We start from the raw sequence: 23573 nt of genomic DNA, 5'->3' as shown, positions 1-23573 counted from the left end.
TAGAACTAGAAACATATTGTATGGAGTTCTGTTCCCATCTTTGTTTTTTACAAGCAAGCAACAGATGTAATCATATACTGGAACAGAAACAACAATCAAACAGGTCGGTTGTCCATGGCCTAGCTATCAGTCATCTCTAGTAAAAGTTCAGGTAGTCATGGAGTGCTGGCCCTTTCTCTGTTACATTCGCACTGACTGACCAGAATGTAACCAGAGAGCATCTTGTACCTACGGGCTCCTGAGACCCCTTAAACCCAGTATTGAATATAACTGATTAGCCCCCTGATTGATTAATGCTAATTTTGCCAAGGTTAGGCCTCTGGACAACACTCAAAAACATTGAAAGAATAAAATACAACCTGAAGGGGTGTTCCAGGCATTTTATATTGATGGCCTATCCTAAGGATACGTCAGCAATATTAGATCGGTAGGGGTCTGACTCCCAGCACCCTCACCAATCAGATGACTGAAGGGCCGCAGCAACGAATGCCGCACCCCCATCATTGTTTACTAGGTGCAGCGTTGTACACATCCATAGTGGCTGTGCCTGGGATTGCTGCTTAGTCCCATTTACTTGAATGGGACTAGAACTATAATTCTAGGAACAGCTGCTACAGATGTTTACAGAGCTGTGCACTGACCAGCTGACATAGGCCTGTACCTTCAAAATGTCGCTATGGAAGGACCAACAGTGAGATAAGTCGAGGGACGTTAGCCGCACAGTTAGGCGCAGCGGTCAGTGTCCTGTCATAGGTAGGGCAGAACTAGCTTCTTTACCCAGTAGTTTTGATCTTTAGTGTTGGACAGGTTTACAACTGGAAAAAAATTATCTCTCAGGCACAGTGGGGCATATTTACAAACACTAGAATTTTAGTGTAGGATGCACCATATTCATAAACACGGCACATACGGCTGTAGGAACTTAGCGCAGCTACTGAGCTATGCCCGGTTGAAGGTTCTTTGCAATGTAAGTACATTGATTAAATAATGTAGTTGCATTGCAATGTACTCATGCGAATATCTACAGTATTCTGGTTGAGCCCCAATTAGAATACATAAGTGAATATACTCCAAGCATTCTTATCTTAACAGTATTCTTGCACTATTACTGCTTATTTCTTTCTCTAAATATTTGATTTTTATTATTTCAGCTCAGTCTGTTATGCCAGCATTTAGATGACCTATGGGAGGAGAACAGGGGATGTGTTGTCTTATTTCCATGGATTCAGTTTATAAAGGAGGAGACACTTGGTTACTTGAATATAAAATCTCCGTATGAAATTGATGTGTCTAGTAATGGTTTACAGACCTGGATGCAGTCTCCTGAAAAGACCCCTGGGGATGGGTTCTCATCCGAAAGGGGATCGTTTGATAGACGGGCCATACAGGACGTGCAGTCAGTGTCTGCCCTGGTAAAATACATCTTGGACTTCAGTGAAACTCAACAGAAGAAGGTCTTTGATGGCAAACCATTCTTGTGCAATATCTGTTTTATGGAGAAGCTGGGTGGTGAGTGCACCCACTTTAAGGACTGCCAGCATGTGTACTGTAAAAACTGTCTCAAAGACTACTTTGAAATCCAGATTAAGGACGGACAGGTCCATGCACTAAACTGCCCTGAACCAAAGTGCACGTCTGTTGCAACACCTGCTCAGGTAAGGGAAAGCTCGCTGGGTCATTTGGAGCTTTTGAGTAATATTTTTTCATTGGCATAAATAAACTAATTTTATGCACAATTATATATGGCAAAAAATTGCCACCGAATGTATGAGCCTATTTACACATACTGGTTGTATGCTACAACAGCTACAGCTGCAGATATTTCGTCATCAGGTCATTTGGTCTGAGCTGGCCATCTACACTCAGAGGTTTTTTCTAGGATGGGAACAATGATGAGAATGTCTGTTGTAAATGTGATCACTGTTATTCTCTGCAGTCATGGTGATAAGGTATAGCTGGATCTTTACGCCATCATTTTTGTCAAATTGGCGCACTAGTGGATCCAATGGTGGCCCCAGGTTCTTACACAATAATGGGCTCCAAAGGTCTAGTAGAAAACAACCTGATATGAAGTTGCTTAGAGCCCATTAATTCCTGCTAGGTTAAATTCTCACAGAGTAGATTCACAAAAAAACTATTGAAATATATTAATGGTATGACCTATAACTATAAGCACAGTGATAACAGCATAGTTTAGGATGCAGTTAAAAGTGGACATTCACGTGTCCTGTTTAAATTGATGGGCTGCCCTCAGAATCTTTCCATTTTGGAAGGTGGGGGAGACCCTGGGGAATCAGACACAACTGCCCATTCAGATGAGCCCTGGAGTTCCGCAGCCCCTCATTCTGCTGATCAGCGTAGTTCCAGGGATCTGACTTCCACAAATCAAACAATGATGGCCTCTCATATGGCTAGCTCATCAATGTTTTACTCCCAGAAAATCCCTATAAGAAATAAGTTAAACAAAAGCAAATATTTTGTTCTGAACACTTATACAATTGACTCTTCATTTTACAAATCACTAATTTTCCTATTACTGTATTTGTGCTGCAGAATTTTTTGCTCCATTGGGTCCATCTCTTACGTTTCCTATCCTTCCCCTCTGTCTTTTGCTGATTTCATTATTTAAATAATATACAAATAGCAAGAAAATAAAACATCAATAAATGTCCACAGGTGAGAAGGTCAGCACATAGGCCCCTATTAAGGGTCTGTTCACATCCATTTGTGATGTACGCTCAGTGTATACGCCAGGAAAGCTCCCAGTGTACACGCTAAACGTGCCCATGGGGCCCCATTCACCTGACGGTGGTTAAAAGAGTGTTCTTTTTGCCTCCGTCAGGCATGTAAACGTCAATATCCCAGAATAAAGGTATGGAATAGCATAGTATACTCTACTATTCCATACAATGTAATCCAGTTTAAAAAAGTATACTGTGCTGCATATTTTTTTTTTTAACATGGGAGCCTATGTTTCACCAATGCCACAGTATGGCATCCGTCGCAGGCCTCCCTTAAAAAGATACGCCTGGATGATCGAGTGACGCAACTGTCTATATATGGACAGTTACGTCACTGGAGCTTTCCTGAGGGTAGTGATCTTATGCCAGCTCTAAAGACATATAGTTTCTCTGCTCCACAGCCTGTCACCTACACACTGCAGCCAGTGCTTGCCTTTTTTTATTGTCTGTACTGTGCCCAGGTATCGCTCGCCTGTGCTCCCTCTCTGTGCCATACACTGCCACCTATCACCTGCGGCAGTGGGATTCCCTCTATCCCCAGCAGTGTCACCTCCCCTGTATGATCTTCCCATTGTGGCTGCACAGAATCCCGCACCTGTACTCTGGTACACTGAACCCAAACCATCCTCCTACTGCTGCCTCTTCCACCAGGCCCTGTCCCGGAGAAGATCACCGCCTTAATAAACTCGCGGCCACATGACCTCACCCCATACTCTGAAGCAGACCTTCAAAGCAGCCGGAGTCCCTAGGACGTAGCATCAGAGTTAAAAGAGGGGAAACTATTAATCTCGATGTTCTGCCCTGTGGACTCCGACTATAGACATCCCTCCACCCTGTGCTGCCTCTTCACCAACGGAGGATTCAAAACTATATGTGAACAGGGCCTAATGATAAATGATACACAGATTATAAATAAAGAACTATTTACAGGATTCGATACAGGGTGAAGGTGAAATATAATAAGAACCATCATAATCGACTCACAAAAGGTGCTGTCTGGTTTAGAAAACCCATTTTTGTTTATACTATTAGGAAATTCTGAGTTAATAGAGGGTATGTAATGTCGGGGTAGGGAGACAGACAAGTGAGCCCTAATCTACCCCCCACTCAGTCCCTGCCTACTTGCAACGACCCGCCCTAGGCGACGGGGTACAACTGGGCAACGGTCCCTACACTCAATAGGTGCACGACAGACAAACAGACAAGGGTACAAGAAGCCAGGGAAATGGGGAAGTTGCCCACGGGGACACCGTGAGCAACAAGCGAAGTGAACGAGCCGAGTCAAACCAGCAGATGAGTGAGGTACAAAAACGCAGAGCAGAAGAGTGGTAGTAAAGCCAAGGTCAAACACAAGCAGAGGATAAGTAGTTCAAGAAGCTGCAGCAGGGCCAGGAAACCAGCAGAGAAGAATCACAAGCAAAGGAGGAATAGGAAAGGCAGGTATAAGTAGACAGAGGGAGGGAGCTAGCTCCGTCTGGCCAGGCTGCGATAGGCTCTCCCACTCCTAAGCCTGCCATCCTGAGTGGTGGAAGATGGAGTCAGTCTCACAGACATAGAAGCAGGTGCAGACTGATTACCTATGGGCGTTGACACAGAAGTTGTGTCTGGCAGATCCTTTACAGGGTATCTGCTGTTCATGATCCTCATCTCTTGGCCAGAGTGGTGAGCAGTTAAAAGGACCTGTCCTGTCTTACACGCATTGATATGAATGAGCACTATGCTGAATTTCCCCTCTGTACACACCTACACAATTGTGAGAATAAGCACCAGTATTCTGAAAAAGCATCAAAACCTTATTATAATACTTATAAGACAAATAGATAAAAAGAGTCACACAACGGATATGGCGAAATCACCGGAGTGAAATGCACTAGGTTTACACATACCCAAAGCCATATGAATAGATCTACATATTAGTGCATAGTGCCTGAGATATACAGGTATACAAGTAAATTCTAATGTGCAGAAATACAGTATATCACAGATGGAATGTCTTACAATATTGCTGGGCAAACATGGATAGAGAAAGAGGCTAAATGCATATGTTTGCAATGATTAACTATAAGAAGCAAGTGTCTCAAAAGAGGTACACCACTGTCACGGCGAAGCGTGTGGACCCACTGGGCCGTACCACGTAGCGAGATAGCAGCTGATCAAACAGGTACAATGCAATGTCTATTGTTCAGAAAGGGTACCTGAGGCAATGTAGACAGTAGTGGTGGATTCAGGCTAAGATGAGGCCCCGACAGTAGACAGACACCCGGTGGGGTACGACACAATAGATGCAGCGGAGGGCACAGCACGACTCCAACTCTCGAAGGTACGGTTGCACGGGATTCAGGGTACAGGCAGCAGGAACGGGTAACACTGGGAACTGGAAAACACTAGGAGACCATTTGCAAGGAGAAACTTAAGGTAACACAACGCTCAGGCAAGGATCGAGAGGGCAGATCCCCTTTTATAGTCCCGAAGCATTCTGGGCTAATTGCAGTATTCTTCAACTGTGCGCGTACTGGCCCTTTAAGGCCGTGCACGTGCGTTTGCCCTACGGGAGACAGTGTCCGGACCGCCGGGAAGTGAGTGCCGGCGTCTCCCAGGAGGGAGATGCCGCTGGGATATTGCTCATCCATGGCCGCGTCAGTCAGAGGGTAAGTCAGGACGACGGTCCGCGGCCATAGATGTTACAATCACTTGATAGAGAGCGTATAAAATGACATGCCTCAATACATACCGTGTAGATGATAAAACCGTGATGACTAATTTTATATCATGTATTAGACAATCAAGAGCACTTGCTAATCTTGCCACCAATCTATAGTATGTATGGCGTCATGTTCCACAATGCTGGCCATCACCCTGTATCAGATTACTGTGTTTCAAGGCGTCTGGGGTCACTAACTTGATGGTGTCATCATGTAGTCGTGTGACAATGAAATCGTGTGACACCTAGATGCCGTTACCAGGATACAGAACCGAAGTGGGGGGGGGGGGGGTGCGGGCGCATGCACACAATTCAAATTATTGGCATAGACAAGCGCTAGTGGATATTTCATTAGGTAAAACAGTTACATTGCGTTACAATATACAAGATCTTTAATAATATTTATGCAGATGCTTCGGCAATCTCAATCTCATTTATTGTGTAGTGCTTAGATGTGTAGAGAGGTATATATGGGTCATATCTGATCATAAAAACTGAGTGTTTCCCCTGTGGTGGCGCTGCAGGAATATTGAACACTTAGTGCTTATATAAGTGTCAAGCAATGGCTTAACTACCACTGTAAGCAGCCGTAATGGCTGCTTCGGGTCCTGCAGCATGAGGGGGCCCGTGATGCCCACGGGGAGAGCAGGAGGCGGTCCAGTAAAAAGTTTGCTATGGGGCCCAGTCTTTCCTAGTTACGCCCCTGGTATCAATGTAACAAGTAGGAATTGTCCATAGCAGACAATGGAAGCACTGGAATATGTTTATGTGAGTGAGAAAAGGCTGAACGTGTTGTCTTCAGGTGGAGTAATGTTTAGTCAGGTTAGAGTAAGTGTGCTGAGGAAGTTTTAGGGTGTGTTCACACAGAGTGTTTTCGTACGTTTTTCGGTCCGTAAACACCCGAAAAATGGCCGAAAAATCAGAAGCAGAATGCCTCCAAACATCTGCCCATTGAAATCAATGGGAAAAACGGCATTCTGTTCCGATGGGCCGTTTTGAAAAACGGCCGTGTAAAAAATCGCGAGTGGCTTGAAAAACGTCTGAAAATCAGGAGCTGTTTTCCCTTGAAAACAGCTCCGCATTTTTATACGTTTTTGATTCAGCGGGTGAACATACCCTGACTCAAAGGCCCCATTCACACGACCATGCCCGTAATCACAGTCCGCGATTGCGGGCACGGCCGGCCGCTGACGACCGCCCGCATTTTTGGGCTTTGCTTTCATACAAAGTATGGGCGCACGGCACCTAACATACGAAAAATAGGACATGCTCCATAATTCCTGGCACAGTTCTATGGCACGGACACCCATCCGTAGCGCTACGGAAAGGTGTGCACGGCCAATACAACCGAATGGGTTCGTAACGGTTGTGTGCATGGAGCCTTAAGGAACTCCAGGGATCCCAAATCCTCTCAAATTTGACATAGTTCCTGGTAAGTTCCTCTACTCTGCAGGGAAAATCTTTTTTTAAGGGGCAAATAAACGCCTTTAATGCTTCCTCATTCCCCAATTTAACCCTTTCTTCTTTTTCTTCTTCTATGCTTTCATTTGTCACTTACTTTTATGCATATATGATAATGTTGTTAGAGTATGCATTGTATTTTGTCATCGACTAAATTTTTATATTCAACGCTCCTATTTGTTTTGCTGGTTATTTATATTTCTTAAGGCGTACTGTTTTTGTTGTGCATCGTTTTGATCTACAACTGGTCTGTTATTTCATTCTTGTGTTAGTGAACAGATTACTCATTTTTACTGTGATACTTCTGACTAAGGGCCTGATCACATCTGCGTTCAGCTTTCCACTGTTCTGCTCCGTCAGAAAAGCAGAACATTGAAAATATCGGAACTACAGTTTGCGTTTAATGACGTAGACAATCGGCACCCAACAGAACCCATTGACTTTAATGGTTTCTGTCTGGGTGTCCGTGGTTTTACCGGAAACTGTAACGCAGGATCTGCGACTTGGGTCCCTAACAGAACCTCCAACGCAGTTGTGAACAGGCCTTTAGCTGTTTATCATTTATCGTATGTTTAAAAATTACTTAGACTCAGTTCACAACTGCGATGGAGCCTGCGTCAGGAGCCTCCGTTGCAGATTCCATCATTTTGCGACAGATCGCTTACAACTTTGAGGCTTCATTTATAAACAGAAGTCACAACGCAGACGTGAACAGAGCCTCAGCTTTTTATTATTTATGATGTGTTTAAGAACATCCTGCTTTTCTAGGTTTTACTTGATATATAAACAGTATCTTGTATCTCAGATGTTTGTTACGTAATGTTTGTTAAGATAATGGCAAATGGTAATACTAAGTGACAGCTACTGGCCTGGAATCCATGTTTGTATACAGACAGTAAATTGTTCCCGTCCATGTCCTTACTTACAGGTAAAACATCTGGTGGGGGAGCAGCTCTTTAACCGCTATGACCGTCTCCTTTTTCAGTCCAGCTTGGATTTAATGGCTGATGTAATTTACTGCCCACGTCCAAGTTGTCAGATGCCAGTCATTAAAGACCCACAAGAGACAATGGGTTTTTGTTCTGTCTGCCAATATGCATTTTGTGTTTTATGCAAAATGACCTTCCATGGAGTCTCCCCTTGCAAATTAACTGCAGGTATGTTCAGAAGCGCTTTACTAACAAGCACAAAGGTAAATTCTGTAGTTATGTAAATTGAACGGTAAAGCGCTTTCTGCAATTGATTTTTTTTCTTCCATGTAGCTCTATGTTAATATCCAAATTACTACTCCTCTGCATGATGTAGCAAAACTGCATTTTATCTATAATGAAACACTGAGGAAATCCTGCAATGAAGCTTGTCACCGTTCTTGGTTATTTTTTGAGATGATTTCAACCTTTGAGCACTTCGAGTAAATGTCTCAGGACCGCCACTCATGACATGTGGAGGCAAATGGTATAGCAGCAAACATTTGGTCCAGCTACTATATCATCCCCTAAACAGTAATCTCATTAATCTTGTAGAGTCCATTCTTTACAAGATTCTAACAATAATTTATATTAAATATTGCCTGCTGTAGATTTCCTACTGTCATAACTTTGTTGTAACTTAATAATTATCCTAATAATAATGGCTTGAAGGGTTATACCTATTTAAGACATAGGATTCACATAAATGTCTGATAGATGCGGGGTTTCACCTAGCTCCAGAACGGGGGTCCCAGACCTCTATCCCGGCCGTTGGGGCAGCGTCTGTCCACTGCATCTGGTAGAGAATGAATGATGAGGTAGCTCGCTGTGCCACGCTGTTTCTGTAACTCCCATAGAAGGGAATAGTAAATATAAAAACAGCCGTTCTGGAGATTGGTGTGGACCCCAGGGGTGCAACCTGCATCTATCAGACATTTATGGCATATCATGTGGGTATACATAGTTACATAGTTATTTGGTTGAAAACAGACCTAAGTTTATCAAGTTCAATATTTTATACTTACAAACCACAGTTGATCTGTTATGGCAGGAAGGAGGTGAAGGGAACAAGTGAGCCCTAATCTACCCACTGCCCTGTCCCTGCCTACTTGCAACGACCCGCCCTAGGCAACGGGGTACAACTTGGCGGCGGTCCCTACGCTGACTAAGTGCAAGGGGATACAAACAGGGAACAAGCAAGGGAAGGGGCAGTAGCCCACGGAACACCGTGAGGAAACGGAGTGGTGAACGAGCCAGTCAGGATCGGAATGTAGTGGAGTATACAAACGCAGAGCACGGAGCAGGAAGCAAGCCAGGGGCAGAGCGAAGCAGGATAAGCGGGAACTGAAGCAAGGCAGAAGCAGGCTGGAGCAAGGCAGCAGTGGGGCCAGGAATCCAAGAAGAATAACAAGCAATGAGGAAGAGAAAACGGCAGGTATAAATGGACAGGGGGCGGAGCTAACTCCGACTGACCAGGCCGCGATAGGCTCTCCCACTCCTGAGCCTGCCACCCTGATTGGTGGGAGCCGGTGTCAGTCTAAGAGGTCTGGCCTCAGGTGTCGACTGATTAATCCTGGGAGTATCCACAGACGTAGTGCCTGGCAGATCCTTTACATGATCCAGAGGAAAGCAAAAACACCCGGAAATCACAAAGACCCATTTTGCCATAAAGTTGAAAAAAATTATCTTCTGATCCATACTAGCAATCAGACAGATCCCTGGATTAACGTTCCACATTAATACCAGTAACCCTGTATATTGTGTTTCTCTAATAAGATCAGCCATATTATTTTTTTTTGCAATGTATACAGACGTATCTTAAACATATGTTTTTGTTTTCTTGATCTCTCACAGAAAAACTTTTAGAATTGAAAGAGGAGTATCTGGCTGCTGAAGAGGAAGAAAAGAGACAATTGGAAAAGAGATATGGAGATCTAAGGAACGCTATTGAAGAGTTAAAGAATAGGGAGTGGTTAGAGGAGAACTCCAAGCCCTGCCCTCACTGTGAAGCTCCCATTGAGGTAAAATATCAAAGTGCCTTCTAAGTCAGTTCTTCGTAAATAAATTTTAAAGCTGTTGGTGTTATCCGAAAAGCGCAAAGCTGGCCATACGCTCATTTGGCTGACAGCTTTTCCTCCCGACCCCTTATACTCATGCATGCTCGGATTGTGCATAAATCCTGAATAGGGAGACGGAAGTAAGCCGCTGCCTGACACCTCTGTCATAGGCTTATTTCCTCACAAACATAAAGGATCGGGCATAATCCAATCCAACTGCCCGATCCTTCTCTATTTGACATCTGCGATCGGGGGAAAGACAGTCAGCTGGTCCTGACGACGTTCATCTAATGTGTACGGCCACCTTAATGCTGCCCATACAGATAAGTTAGCTGTTGGGCAAAAGCGGTCTAGCACTACACTCCTATAAGTATGCACGCTCGGATCAACTGAGAGTGCATGTTTATTTCAATTGTGAGAGGCATATAAGAAGCTATCAGACACCTCTGGTAGCATTTATTTCCAAGAGGAACACAGGATTGGACATGTTAAAATCCAAATGTCTAATTCTTCTTTCTCTCAATGGCAGACATACGTGAACAGTCTCACTGCTCCCATATCAGCAGGATTGGCCTATATTTATCTAATGTATATGACCAGTTTAATCCGTTAGTGACCGCCCATAGATGTTTTTACGGTGGCCACTAACGGGCTTTATTCTGATGCAGTAGCCTTTCATGCGCTGCATCAGAATACATAAGCAGTTTAATCAGCAGTTTAATCTCCCTGCTCTCAGCTACCAGAAGTAGCTGAGGGCTGAGAGCAGAGGTCCTTGAGCAGCCGGGATCGATATCCATATCGATCCCGCTCGTTTAACCAATCAGATGCAGCGCTCAATAGCCAGCGCCGCATCTGAGTGGTTTTAGAGGGAGGGGGCTCCCTCTCACCCCACGGCACCTTTCGATCGCCTGACAAAGGCCCCCAGATCTGCCTCTAGTCGATGCCTGTTAGGCCGTGCCAGAGGCATGGCTTAAAGAGGCTCTGTCACCACATTATAAGTGACCTATATTGTACATGATGTGATCGGCGCTGTAATGTAGATTACAGAAGTTTTTTTTTATTTAGACGGAGTTATAACCTATATTAGCTTTATGCTTATGAGTTTCTTCATGAACAAATGGGCGTGTTTTACTTTTTGGCCAAGTGGGAGTTGTAGGGAGGAGTGTATGACGCTGACCAATCAGCGTCATACACTTCTCCCCATTCATTTACACTGCACTAGCGATATAGTTATATCTCTATGTGCAGCAACATAAACAAACTATAACGTTACTGCAGAGTCCTGACAATGAATATACTGTACATTACCTCCAGCCAGGACATGATGTGTATTCAGAATCCTGACTCTTCGCTAATACAATCCCGACACTACAGCACAGCAAGCGTAATCTCGCAAAATAACGCTGTAAACTGTCATTTCAAACTAGATTACGCTTGCTGTGCTGTTGTGTCGGGATTGTATTAGCGAAGTGTCAGGATTCTGAATACAATCATGTCCTGGCTGGAGGTAATGTATATTCATTGTCAGGACACTGCAGTAATGTTATAGTGTGTTTATGTGGCTGCACATAGCGATATAGCTATATCGCTATGTGCTGTGTAAATGAAAGGAGAGAATTGTATGACGCTGATTGGTCACTGATTGGTCAGCGTCATACAATCCTCTGTACAACGCCCACTTGGCCAAAAAGTAAAACACGCCCAGTTGTTCATTAAGAAATTCATTAGCATAAAGCTAATTTAGGTCATAACTCCGTCAAAAATGATAGTTTTTCTAAATAAAAAACACTGCTGTAATCTACATTACAGCGCCGATCACATGTACAATATAGGGCACTTATAATGTGGGGACAGAGCCTCTTTAACAGATGCCTGTCCGTACTGACAGGCAGTAATACACTGCAATACAGTAGAATTGCTGTGTATTATAAAAGCAATAACATTATCGCACAGTAAAGTCCCCTAGTGGGATTAAAAAAAGTTTTTAAAAAATGTAATAAAGTTTATAACAACTAAATAAAACCCCCCAGAAAAAAAATTAAAAACCCACTTTTTCCCCTTACAAAATGCTTTGTTATGAAAAAAACAAAATGAAAAAATTACACATAGTTAGTATTGCCACATCCTTAACAACCCCACCTACAAAGCTATTCAATTATTTAACCCGCACGGTGAATGCCATAAAAAATAAAATAAAAAACAATGCCGGAATTACTGTTTTTTGTTCATCCTGCCTTCTAAAAAATGTGGTAAACAGTGATCAAAAAATCTCATGTACTCCATAATGGTACCAATAAAAAAATATAAGTCGTCCCGCAATTCAAAAGCCCTCATACAGCTGCATCAGCGGAAAAATAAAATAGTTATGACTCCTAAAATATGGCGACACAAAAACAAATCATTTTGAAAAAAAATAGTTTTTACTGTGTAAAAGTAGTAAAACATAAGAAAACTATAAATTTGGTATCGCCGCAATCGTAACGACCCGCTGAATAAAGTTGTTATGTTCATACCACATGCTAAACAGCGTAAATTTAGGATGCAATAAAAGATTGTGGCGAAATTGCTGGGTTTTTTTCTATTCCCCCCGAAAAAAGTCAATAAAAGTTAATCAATTAATTATATGTACCCCAAAATGTGCTATTAAAAAATACTTGTCCCGCAAAAAAACCAAGACCTTATACAGCTATGTCAATGCAAAAATAAAGAAGTTATAGCTCTTTGAATGCGACGATGGAAAAACGTAAAAAAAAGCTTGGTCATTAAGGTCTAATATAAGCTGGTCATTAAGGGGTTAAGACTTCAGGGGAATATAAACTTAATATAATAAACTGGAAGAGGTATACGAGGGTGTTGGCCATAGACAATGAAGAATGGACTCTTAGCGGTGGACTCACTAGTATGGTTGTTGTAGGAGAACTCAGCCCAAGGAAGCAGCTGCACCCAGTCATCATGCTGCCTCGAGATAAAGTGTCGTAGATAGTTCTCCATAATCTGGTTTATTCTCTCTACTTGACCATTGGACTGTGGATGATAGGCAGAGGAAAAGTCCAATTTCACAGCGAGGAGTAAGCAGAGGGCTCTACAGAAATTAGAGGTAAAGTGAACCCCCCGATCCGACACAATATGTAGAGGCAAGCCGTGCAAACAGAAGATGTGTTGGATGAAGAGATTGGCCAGTCGGGAAGCAGACGGTAGGCCGGTCAGTGGAACGAAATGAGCCATTTTGGAGAATCGGTCCACCACCACCCAGACCGTACTGCAACCAGCAGAGAGAGGCAGGTTCGTGACAAAGTCCATAGCAATATTTTGCCAGGGGACATCGGGCACAGGCAATGCCTGGAGCAGGCCCGCCAGTTTGGAGAGGGCAATATTATTTGCAGCGCACACTGTGCAGGAGGAGACAAAGTCTGTGATGTCTTTGGGCAGCGTGGGCCACCAAAACTGACGAGCGATCAGGTCTCTGGATTTACGGGCGCCCGCGTGACCTGCCAATTTGCAACTGTGTCCTCAGCGGAGGATTCTTCTTCTGTCCGCCAGACGCACAAAAGTCCTCCCCGGGGGAATGTCTCTGAGGATTGACAGGGATGATGCAGGATGGGTTAGTGATACTCTGTGGAGACTCCAAAGCGTCCCCTGTCTCGAATGACCTGGACAAGGCATCGGCCCTCACATTCTTGTCGGCCGGACGGTAGTGGAGCTCAAACTGGAACCCGGCAAAGAACAGCGACCACCTGGCCTGATGAGGATTCAGACGTTGGGCCGTCTGGAGATAAGTGAGGTTCTTGTGGTCCGTAAATATCAAGATGGGATGAACTGCGCCCTTTAATAGATGTCTCCACTCCTCCAGAGCCAATTTGATGGCCAGTAACGCCCGATCCCCAATCGAGTAGTTGTGTTCTGCGGAAGAGAAGAGCTTAGAGTAATAGCCACATACCACTAACTTGCCCTTGGAACCTCTCTGGAACAGGAGTGCACCAACAGAGGAGGCGTCCACCTCCAACGAGAACTGTCGAGAAACATCTGGATGATGGAGGATAGAGGTGAAGTGAAGGCACTCTTCAGGCTATTAAATGCGGACTCTGCTTCTGTAGTCCACACCTTGGCGTTCATGCCTTTCTTGGTGAGGTTGGAGATAGGAGATGTCATTGAGGAGAAGTTTGGAATGAACTGTCTGTAGAAATTGGCGAATCCCAGGAAGCGCTGTATGGCCTTCAAGCCTTGAGGGCGTGGCTATTCCAGGACGGACTTTACCTTTTCAAGATCCATCTTGAGACCTTGATTCGAGACGATGTAGCCCAGGAAGGGTAGAGCATCTTTCTCAAATACGCACTTCTCTAACTTGGCGTACAGGCGATTCTTCCTTAACCGCAGCAAAACTTGACGGACATGTCTCCGATGAGTCATTGGATCTGGACGTCATCAAGATAGACCACAACACAAACATAGAGGAGGTCGCGGAAGATGTCATTAACGAACTCCTGGAAGACCGCGGGAGCATTACACAGGCCGAAGGGAATCACTAGATATTCATAGTGTCCATCATGGGTGTTTAATGCAGTCTTCCATTCGCCACGCCGGCGAATCCGGATTGGGTTGTAAGCCCCACGCAGGTCTAGTTTAGAAAAAATCTTGGCACCAGGTATACAATCAAACAGTTCAGAGATCAATGGCAACGGATACCTATTTTTCACCGTGATCTGGTTGAGACCCCGGTAGTCGATGCAAGGACACAGAGAACCATCCTTTTTCTTGACGAAGAAGAACCAGGCTCCTGCCAGGGAGGAAGACTCTGGAAAGGAGAGAGGATATACCCTACCACAGGGAAGGGAAGCACCAGGAACTAGGTCGATAAGACAGTTATACGCCTGGTGTGGGGGCAGTGTCTCAGCCTCTGTTTTGCTGAAGAGGTCCGAAAATGCCGAATAATGACCAGTCAATCCTGCCAAGGACCGAGGCAGAGGAGTCTGAGCCGAATAAATCTGTACAAGGCAACGGTTGAGACACTCGGAGCGCCACTGGAGAACCTCTATAGAATTCCAGTCCAGGACTGGGGCATGTAGTCGGTGCCAAGGCAGACCCAGCAGCACGGGGTTGACGGCCTTGGGCAGGACAAAGAACGAGATGAGCTCGGAGTGGAGGGCTCCCACTTGGAGCATCAGCGGCTTGGTCACAGCTATAATTGGGTCTGGCAGAGGTAGTCCATTTACAGATGCAACCATCAACGGCCTCTCTAGAGGGGTAGTGGGCAATTGGAGAAGATCCACCAGGTCTCTACGAATGAAATTAGCAGCGCATCCAGAGTCCAGATACGCAGAGACCCGATGCGTTTTCTCACCGGACACTATGGTCACGGGAATGGACAATTTAGACAAAAGCCCTTCTTTACCCAAGGTTGTCTCTCCCACCAACCCTAGGCTCTGGGGATTTTGGGGACACAGACGCACAAGATGGCCTCCGAGGCCGCAATATAGACAGAATCCCGAGATGCGTCTGCGTTGTCTCTCCTGGGTAGATAGCTTAAACTGGTCTGTCCTCACAAACTCCTTAGGAGAATTGGCATCTGAGGACAGCAGGGGTTGCTGCAAAGTAGGGACCGGACTAGGGAGTCCTTTCTCCCAATGAGCTTCTTGGAGCCTTTCTCGGATCCTTATATCAATCCGGGCGGCCAGAAGTTTGAGGTCATCCAGGGTAGACGGTAGATCTCGGGCGGCAAGCTCGTCCTTAATCTTAGGAGACAGTCCCTGCCAGAATGTAGCCACCGGGACCTCATTGTTCCACAATAGTTCTCCCGCCAGGGTGCGGAAGTGGATTGCGTACTCGCCCTCAGAGGTGTCTCCCTGGCGTAGGTTCAGCAAGGAGGCGGCTGCGGATGAGACTCGTCCAGGCTCCTCAAACACTGTGCGAAATATCCGGAGGAACCCCTTGAAGTCACAGGTCTCTGGTCCTTGTCTCTCCCTGATAGGATTCGCCCATTCAAGGGCCCTGCCAGTGAGGAGAGAGACGATGAAAGCGACCCTTGCGCCATCAGACGAAAATGCCTTTGCATACAGGCTAAAGTGGATCTGGCACTGGTTCGAAAATCCACGGTAGGTCCTTGCATCTCCATCATAGCGGTCAGGAAGTGGCAAAGAAAATTGGGGATCAGCACTGCCAGGAGGTGTAGTCAGAGGATCAGTACTGCCAGGAGGCGTATTAGGATCGGCAGCTTGCACCTCCAGCCGACGTGCAATAATGTTCAAGATCTGGAGGAGTTGGTCCTGTTGAGACCAGACGTCTAGCAATTTCGCCCACATCTCTTGTGACGTCATCATGGTCTTGGATTGACCAGCGGGGTCTATGGCCTGAGCGTACTGTCACATTGGGTACGTGGACCCACTGGGCCGTACCGCCTTGACGGTATGGCAGCTGGCCAACAGGTCACAGTCTATAGTTCATAAAGTGTACCTGTGATAGCTCAGACAGTAGCAAGACAGGCTCGGCTGGGACTAGACAGCAGGCAGGCTCCAGGCGCGGTGTAGCAAAACAGGCGTGGTATACAGCACAGCATGACTTCAGCTCAACACGGTACTTGACCAGGATAGCACGGGATACAGGATACAGGTAGCAGGAACGGGAAACACTGGGAACCAGGAAACACTAGGAGACCATTTGCTTAGACATACTAGGATAAGGACAACAACGCCCAGGTATCGCAGGGAGTGGCACAGCCCTTCTTATAGCCCAGGGTGCTCTGGGAGCAATCAGCTCAATCTCCCACCTGTGTGCGCTTTGACTCCTTATGTCTGGACTGAGCTCGCGAGCACACCCTGATGGTCACTGTGGAACAGGACGGCCGCATTTGCAGACATCTCTGGAGAGAAGGGCATCGACTGGATGAAAGGAGTTCGTGGTCAGCAACCACGGATGTTACACAGAGTAAACTCGAAGAATGAAGATGTTCCTGAAACAACTTTATCTGTTGAATATCTATAATAAACCCAAGATAATGGAACAAGGTGGAATTTTTTGTAATTGATCAGAAACCCATGACTTTGAAGCATCTGCGACGTCGTATGAAGTTGATCCTTTAGAACTTTCTGAGAAGGGGCTCTGATGAGCCATTACTGTTGGTATGTGTTCACCAAAATACCTTTCCTTCTGAGGGCTGCTTATAATACCATAGCCACCTTTGTAAGTACCCTGGGGGGCAGAAGCAATCCTGGAGGGTAGGCCTTGAAAACTGGAATACGTAGGTGCGTATTCATGACGTCGATAGTAGCCATCATATTGTTGGGCTGAAGGATGTTGATCACCAATTGGGTGTGTACCATCGAGTTTTTACGTTTGCCAAAAAACTTGTTCAAATATGTCAAACCTATGACCAACCGCCATCTTCCTCCTACTCTGGGAACAGTGAATATTGGAGTACACTTTCTAGCCTTTTTCTAGTAGTGGAACTTCTTCCAAAGCCACTTTTTGTATAAATTCCAGTGGGAATTGAAGGACCATGGAGTTTTTGTTTTTATTTAACAGGAATCGATCCGGTGGACGAGTTTTTAACTCCAGGGTGTCGCAATCCGTGGAAATGTGGACCAACTAGGCCGCACCACCGTAGCGGAGTTTCAGCTGGCCAAACAGCAGTCCATAAAGTCTATACAAAGTCCCAGCACAAGAGTACCTTGTAATAGTCCAGACAGTAGCAGAGGCTTAGGCACAGATGGAACTTGAAGGTAGATGACGCCACACGTGGCGCATGATATCAGACATGGCAGATGATACCAGACGTGGTGTATGACAGCAGGCATGACAAATGGCACAACACGACTCCAACACTTGAAGAGGCACAGGAACAAATACAGCACGGTATACAGGATACGGGTAGCAGGGCACGGGAACAGAATACGACGAAGCAACCAGTTGCTAAGACTAACAAAGGAATACACAACAACGCGCAGGCAAGGAGTGAAAGGGCATGGCCCATTTTGGAGTCCAGGGTGATCTGGGAATAATTCATAAATTATTTACATGTGCCTTTTAAGGCCAGGAACGAGCGCGCGCATGCACCCTAGTGGTCACTGCAGAGCGGCTGGATGTTCTGGCATCTCCAGGGAGTGAGACGTCGGCAGGAAGAGAGACGTCAGCAGGTAAGGGTAGGCGGCGGTGTGGCAAATCTTGAGCGGCAAGCTCGTCTTTAATCTCTGAAGACAGTCCATGCCAGAATGTAGCTACCAAGGCCTCGTTCCAGGCCAGTTCTGCAGCCAGGGTACGGAACTGAATGGCGTACTCGCCCAAGGAGATGTTTCCCTGGCAAGGAGGCTGCTGTTGTATAGAGGGCCTGGAGTAATGCTGAAAGTCTTGGTATTTGTCTTCTATCCAGAGCAAGAGACAAAATGCATCTTCATTCTGGTCTCATAGTGCTTTATAGGGTAATGCTGATTGCTTTTTTTGTTAAATTATTATTTTTTTTTGCATGTACTGCTTATTAACACTGTCTCTTCTATCCGGCAGTCAATAGAGTTTAACCCCTGTGTATGTGCTGCCGTAGGACGAACAGGAAATGAATGTTTTTTTCTTTCACGTATCTATGACAAGTGTATTTTTTCCCTTAAATATATTTTCTCTTTTACAGAAAATTGATGGCTGTAACAAAATGATCTGCACTTCGTGTAAACAGTACTTCTGCTGGCTATGTTTGAAAATACTTTCTCAGACGAATCCTTATCAACATTATGATGATCCTTCAAACTGCGTCCAGTATGTATCCAGCATGGTTTTAGAGAAGTTTGGATTGCCAAGTTCTTTAGAATTGTTAATGAAAAGGGGTCTTATATATTATGTGTCTTATTATATGTTGTTTTCTGCAAAGCTTTATTCTTTGTTCTTCGTTACCTATGTTTATATATATATATATTCCAGAAAGGAACGGGCATGTTGAAATCTACCATGCGTTTTTCCTTCTTCCCCCTGACATCTGACGTTTGGGGGAAAGTTGGGAAACCCTCATACATATTACATTATCCGCTGATCTCACTGGCCTACATTTCTGATGTGTATGTTTTTTTTTTGCTTTTAGAGGTAAATGTGAGACATTGATGTTACTTTTGAGGACTGTAAATGATGTGTGGGGTGTCATCAGGAGATTAGGTCAGAGATATATTGAGGGGACAGAGTGTGAATTGCCTTTTATGTCATGTTAGTAATTTAAGAGGAATTTTCTGCGCAATGAGCAGCCAGTGAAGGGTCTGGCAGAGGAGGGAACAATAGAGGAAAAAGGGGAGTGGTAGATTAACTGGGCAGAGGAGTTTAAGATTGGTTTGACGTGGCAAAATGTCTATGGGACTTGCATTTGAGGTTTGAAAGACAGGGCGGAATTAAAGGTTATCGCGAAGCAGCGGACTTGTGAGACTGGGGAAAGTGTGCAGTCATTAAGGCTAGATTCACACGAGCACATTACGTCCGTAATGGACGGAACGTATTTCGGCCGCAAGTCCCGGACCAAACACACTGCAGGGAGCCAGGCTCCTAGCATCATAGTTATGTACGACGCTAGGAGTCCCTGCCTCGCTTCCAGACAACTCTCCCGTACTGTAATCATGTTTTCAGTACGGGACAGTAGTTCCATGGAGAGGCAGGGACTCCTAGCATCATACATAACTATGATGCTAGGAGCCCGGCTCCCTGCAGTGTGTTCGGTCCGGGACTTGCGGCCGAAATACGTTCCGTCCATTACGGACGTAATGTGCTCGTGTGAATCCAGCCTAACTGTGATTGATAGTTCTGGTAAGGTAGTTGAGTGATATCGGGGAAGATGATGAATTCCATTTTCTCCATGTTGAGTTTAAAGAAGCGGGAGGGTAAGGAGGAGAAAGCCAATTGACACTCTAGGACTCTATATAGCAAAGAGGTAACATCAGGGCCAGTGAGTTAAATTTGTGTGCCGTCCGCATAAAATCGAATTGAAAGCTATGGGATTTTATGGGCTGTCCCAGGCCAAAAGTATAGATGGAGAAGAGTAGGGGTTCCAGGACAGAGCCTTAAAGGACACCAACAGAGAGAAGGCGAGAAGAAGAGGAGGTGGTGGGAGAGTGGGAGACACTAAATGTATGGTTGGCGAGGTATGTGGAGATCCATGAGAGGGCAAAGTCTCTGATGCAAAGGTGCGGAGAGAATTTGTAACAGGAGGAACTGCTTGACCGTGACAAAGATGAAGGACGTCTAGAAGGAGGAGGACGACGACAGAGTAATGTCATGAGGCTTTGGCTGTTAACAGATCATTAGTGATTATGGTTAAGGCCATTTGAGTAGAGTGGTGGGGCCGGAAGCCAGATTGCAGGTGATAAAAAGAGAGTTGGATGAGAGGTAGGAGGACAGTTCAAGGTGGACATGTTGCTCAAGGAGTTTTGCAGCAAATGGGAGTAGCAAGATGGGGGATAGCTGGACAGAGAAGATGGATTAAGGGACGGCTTCTTAAAAATGGGTCTGATAGTTGCATGTTCAAATGAAGAAGGGAAGATGGCAGTAGTTAGTGATAGGTTGTAGAGATGTGTTAGGGCTCGGATAATGACAATAGTAAGGTTGGGGATGAGGTGGAATGTTATTGGGTCAAGTGCACATGTGGTGAGGTGATTTGGAGAGTAGGATGGAAAGATTTTGTCAGTAATAGTGGAGAAATAGATTATAGAGGAAGAGCACTAAGTAGTTGTATAGAGGTCCTCAGCTGATGTGAGAGATGTAAGAGGGGACACTGAGTAAGGAGTTAAGTATTAAATAATTGTTTGGGGTTGTGGGATAGAGAAGATACGACCGTAGAGAAGCAGTCCTGTTTAGCCAAAGTGAGTGCGGATTTGAAGTTGACAAGTGCTTCTTCGTATGTTGTGAAGTCATCCTTTGAGTGGGTTATATACATTTTGATCAAAATATATAGGACCAGTTATCACTTTATGCTTACCTCTAGTGGGTTCCTACTCTAAAATTTAGAGCACAGTGCCAGGCCAACTCTTCTTCAACACAGCAACCGCAGTAGTAGTCTTACAGTGGCTCAATGGCAAGCCATGTCTCCTGGTTCTGATCCAAAAACCCTCACAGAAACAGCACTGCTGTTTCCCACACTGTGTGGATGCATGTAGCAATTATTTTCTCCTAATGACGCTTTATTTAAAAAAACACAAGCCATTCAGTGTAATAAATATGCAATAGAGGGAGATATCTGAAGAGGGACAATCAGTTTTTATTATACCGTATAAAAAGTGATCATAGAGAAAAGTGCCAGGGGTGCGTAGATAATCAGATACCAACTGTCAATTTTCGAGTAGAGGTTAGAAAATTGTCTGATCGTTGTAGTTAAATGGTATAACTCTTTTTTCCAGAAAATGTATTAAAATTCTTACTTAGCGATGGCTGTTATATTATCATTGTAAATTAAAGATAATTTCCTGGAACCCTTTTTAGTAAGGCCTCATGCACACAGTGTTTCTAGTTGAGAACTCGGTCCAATATATAGCATGCTTTTATCATCGTGGTGGTATACATTGCCCCATTGAAATGCAGTGACACCCTATTGATCCATATGATACCGATCCCAAGCTCCTAAGAACCTCAGAATATATGTAGCAATTGCCTGATAATCTTTTTTTACTGGCAGTTTATTAGTCTGTTCCCTTTTCCGGCCGTTATAGAAATCAGCTCTCCATGCACTAACTTCCTGGTGAGCCAGGGATGGACTTTAGTTTAAAAGGGGACCAATCACCCCTTCAAAAGTTATGTATGACTACTGCTCCTATAATTTTAGTGTGCACTAATAATGTGTAATGTGTGTGTGATATAGCACCAATGATATTTGGGGGTACGATACTAACATAGAGGTGCGCAGCCTATCTTGTAAGACTATGTTCACACGGGACACATTTCCTCGTCAAAATCCGAGTGAAAGCTGCCTCCCATTGATTTCAATGGAAAATCCATGTATTTGTATAGACATTGCAGAATTATTTTGCCTAGACTTAGAGGTTGTCCAGTTCCTAAAATTGATGGCCTATCCTCAGGATAAATATAAAGCTCTTCTAAAGTGCACAAAAGCAGTTAGGTTTAATTATAGTTATGTTCTGATATACTACCCACCACTTCCCTTTTTCCTACAAGTCTTCTTTAATGTACCATATATTCTGCAAGCCATGTGGGCCTCTAGCATAGTGCTTCTCCTCTTGGAATTGGAACATGTGAATAATTTTTTGTCTTTATTCATTTGTAGACTGTAATGTAGGTCGAAATATTTCTTATGAAGAAGATTTACTGGTGGCTTTGTGACAAGGGTTCTTGCAGAAATATTCTTGCCATGCCGATGACCACAAGAGTGATGACCAGCAGAAGATGCAGAATAACTCTCTAAATACTATGCCAAGCCAAATGATATCATGTGGACTGGAATTGTCAAGTTTGAATAACAACAAGATTCCAAAAAAAAAAACAACTCACTTGCACAATTCAAAAATGATTAATTGATAGAAATCAGAGGGAACATATATGGAGGTAAAGGTTGCCGAGGTTGTAATATTAGTAGAACTTACTATTTGCAGTAAGGTCTCATATTAAGGCTTTTCTTTATATGAAGCGGTAATAGAGCTGCCATAGACATGCATGAGACCTCTACTGTGCCTTCTTATATCTACAATTTTATACAGAGGTATATGGAGTTTTTTCTTTTGGATTCCGGACAAATTGTGATATATTCCATGCTTCTAGGGGAGAATATCTAAATACGTATGGCTTCCAACGGAGCCTTTACATCAGCACACGGTGGAAGTAAGGCTCCATACCATGGAGCCATACAACCTCTTTGTACTTCCATACAGGCTCCATGCACAGGGCTCTACTGTGTCCATGAGCCCTTAACTGGGTTTACACACAGCGTTTGACCCAGATACAGTGATTCTTTTATCAATATGCTGTATGCTCTATGCATGATCTGTAAGATATGGCATAAAACAATCATTAAAACACATGGCGTTTTTCATGCATTTTAAAATGCAGAAGAATAGTATGTGTGATGAAGGTCTTAGTTTGCAATATATGGACCTCAGTGTGTAAATTACAATTTCTAATCTAGAATATAAGAAAGAACTTGTTGTTTACTAATTGTGATGTCCTTAAATTATATTTGGTAATTTACATTTTATTTCGGTTTATAAGAATATATTTTGTTGCAACAAAAATAAATTGTACTGAAATTATAGTGGTTCCAATGTTCTTCCATTTACAAAAAAGCAAGGTGAAGTTCGTAATATTCAGCATATATAAGGAAAACAAAGCAATACAAATGCATACCTCCAAACAGTCTTGTTTGTATTGGGACTATCCAACAAATGCGACCACAAGGGTGCAGGGTTAATGCATATTTGCACAAAAAGGACATTTCTGTAAAACAAATGGCCTTTTGTGTAGAACAAATTGCTCATGCTTTGCGGAAAACTGCTTTAAGGGCAGAATTACACACACAGTTTTTGGCCTGGTTCCCACGGGTCGGATATGCTGCGTAAAAATCATGCAGCGTGTCCGACCTGGAACCCGCAGTACATTCCGTCCGAAAAATCGCACCACATTGGTGCTGTTTTTAGAACGGAAATTCCGCTGCAAATGAAAGCCCTCATACTTACCCCCTCCGTCTTCT

The 23573-nt window shown here is 44.3% G+C and overlaps 1 protein-coding gene across 1 annotated transcript in view; it reads left to right on the top strand.

The window, feature by feature from the left end:
• The window catches only part of LOC142749034 (E3 ubiquitin-protein ligase RNF14-like), a 31985-nt gene extending 8886 nt beyond the window's left edge, over window positions 1-23099 (top strand). The window contains exons 4-8 of the mRNA XM_075856549.1: window positions 1152-1655; window positions 7832-8060; window positions 9726-9892; window positions 18540-18664; window positions 22158-23099. Coding sequence (XP_075712664.1) covers window positions 1152-1655; window positions 7832-8060; window positions 9726-9892; window positions 18540-18664; window positions 22158-22164 — 1032 coding nt within the window. The 3' untranslated portion in view covers window positions 22165-23099. The remainder of the gene's footprint in view (window positions 1-1151; window positions 1656-7831; window positions 8061-9725; window positions 9893-18539; window positions 18665-22157) is intronic.
• Window positions 23100-23573: the final 474 nt, after the last annotated feature.

Source organism: Rhinoderma darwinii, chromosome 3 (genome assembly GCF_050947455.1).
Source record: "Rhinoderma darwinii isolate aRhiDar2 chromosome 3, aRhiDar2.hap1, whole genome shotgun sequence".
NCBI classification, from domain to species: Eukaryota; Metazoa; Chordata; class Amphibia; order Anura; family Rhinodermatidae; genus Rhinoderma; species Rhinoderma darwinii.
The sequence above is the reverse complement of the archived record's forward strand: the minus strand, read 5'-3'. Positions and strand labels throughout refer to the sequence as shown.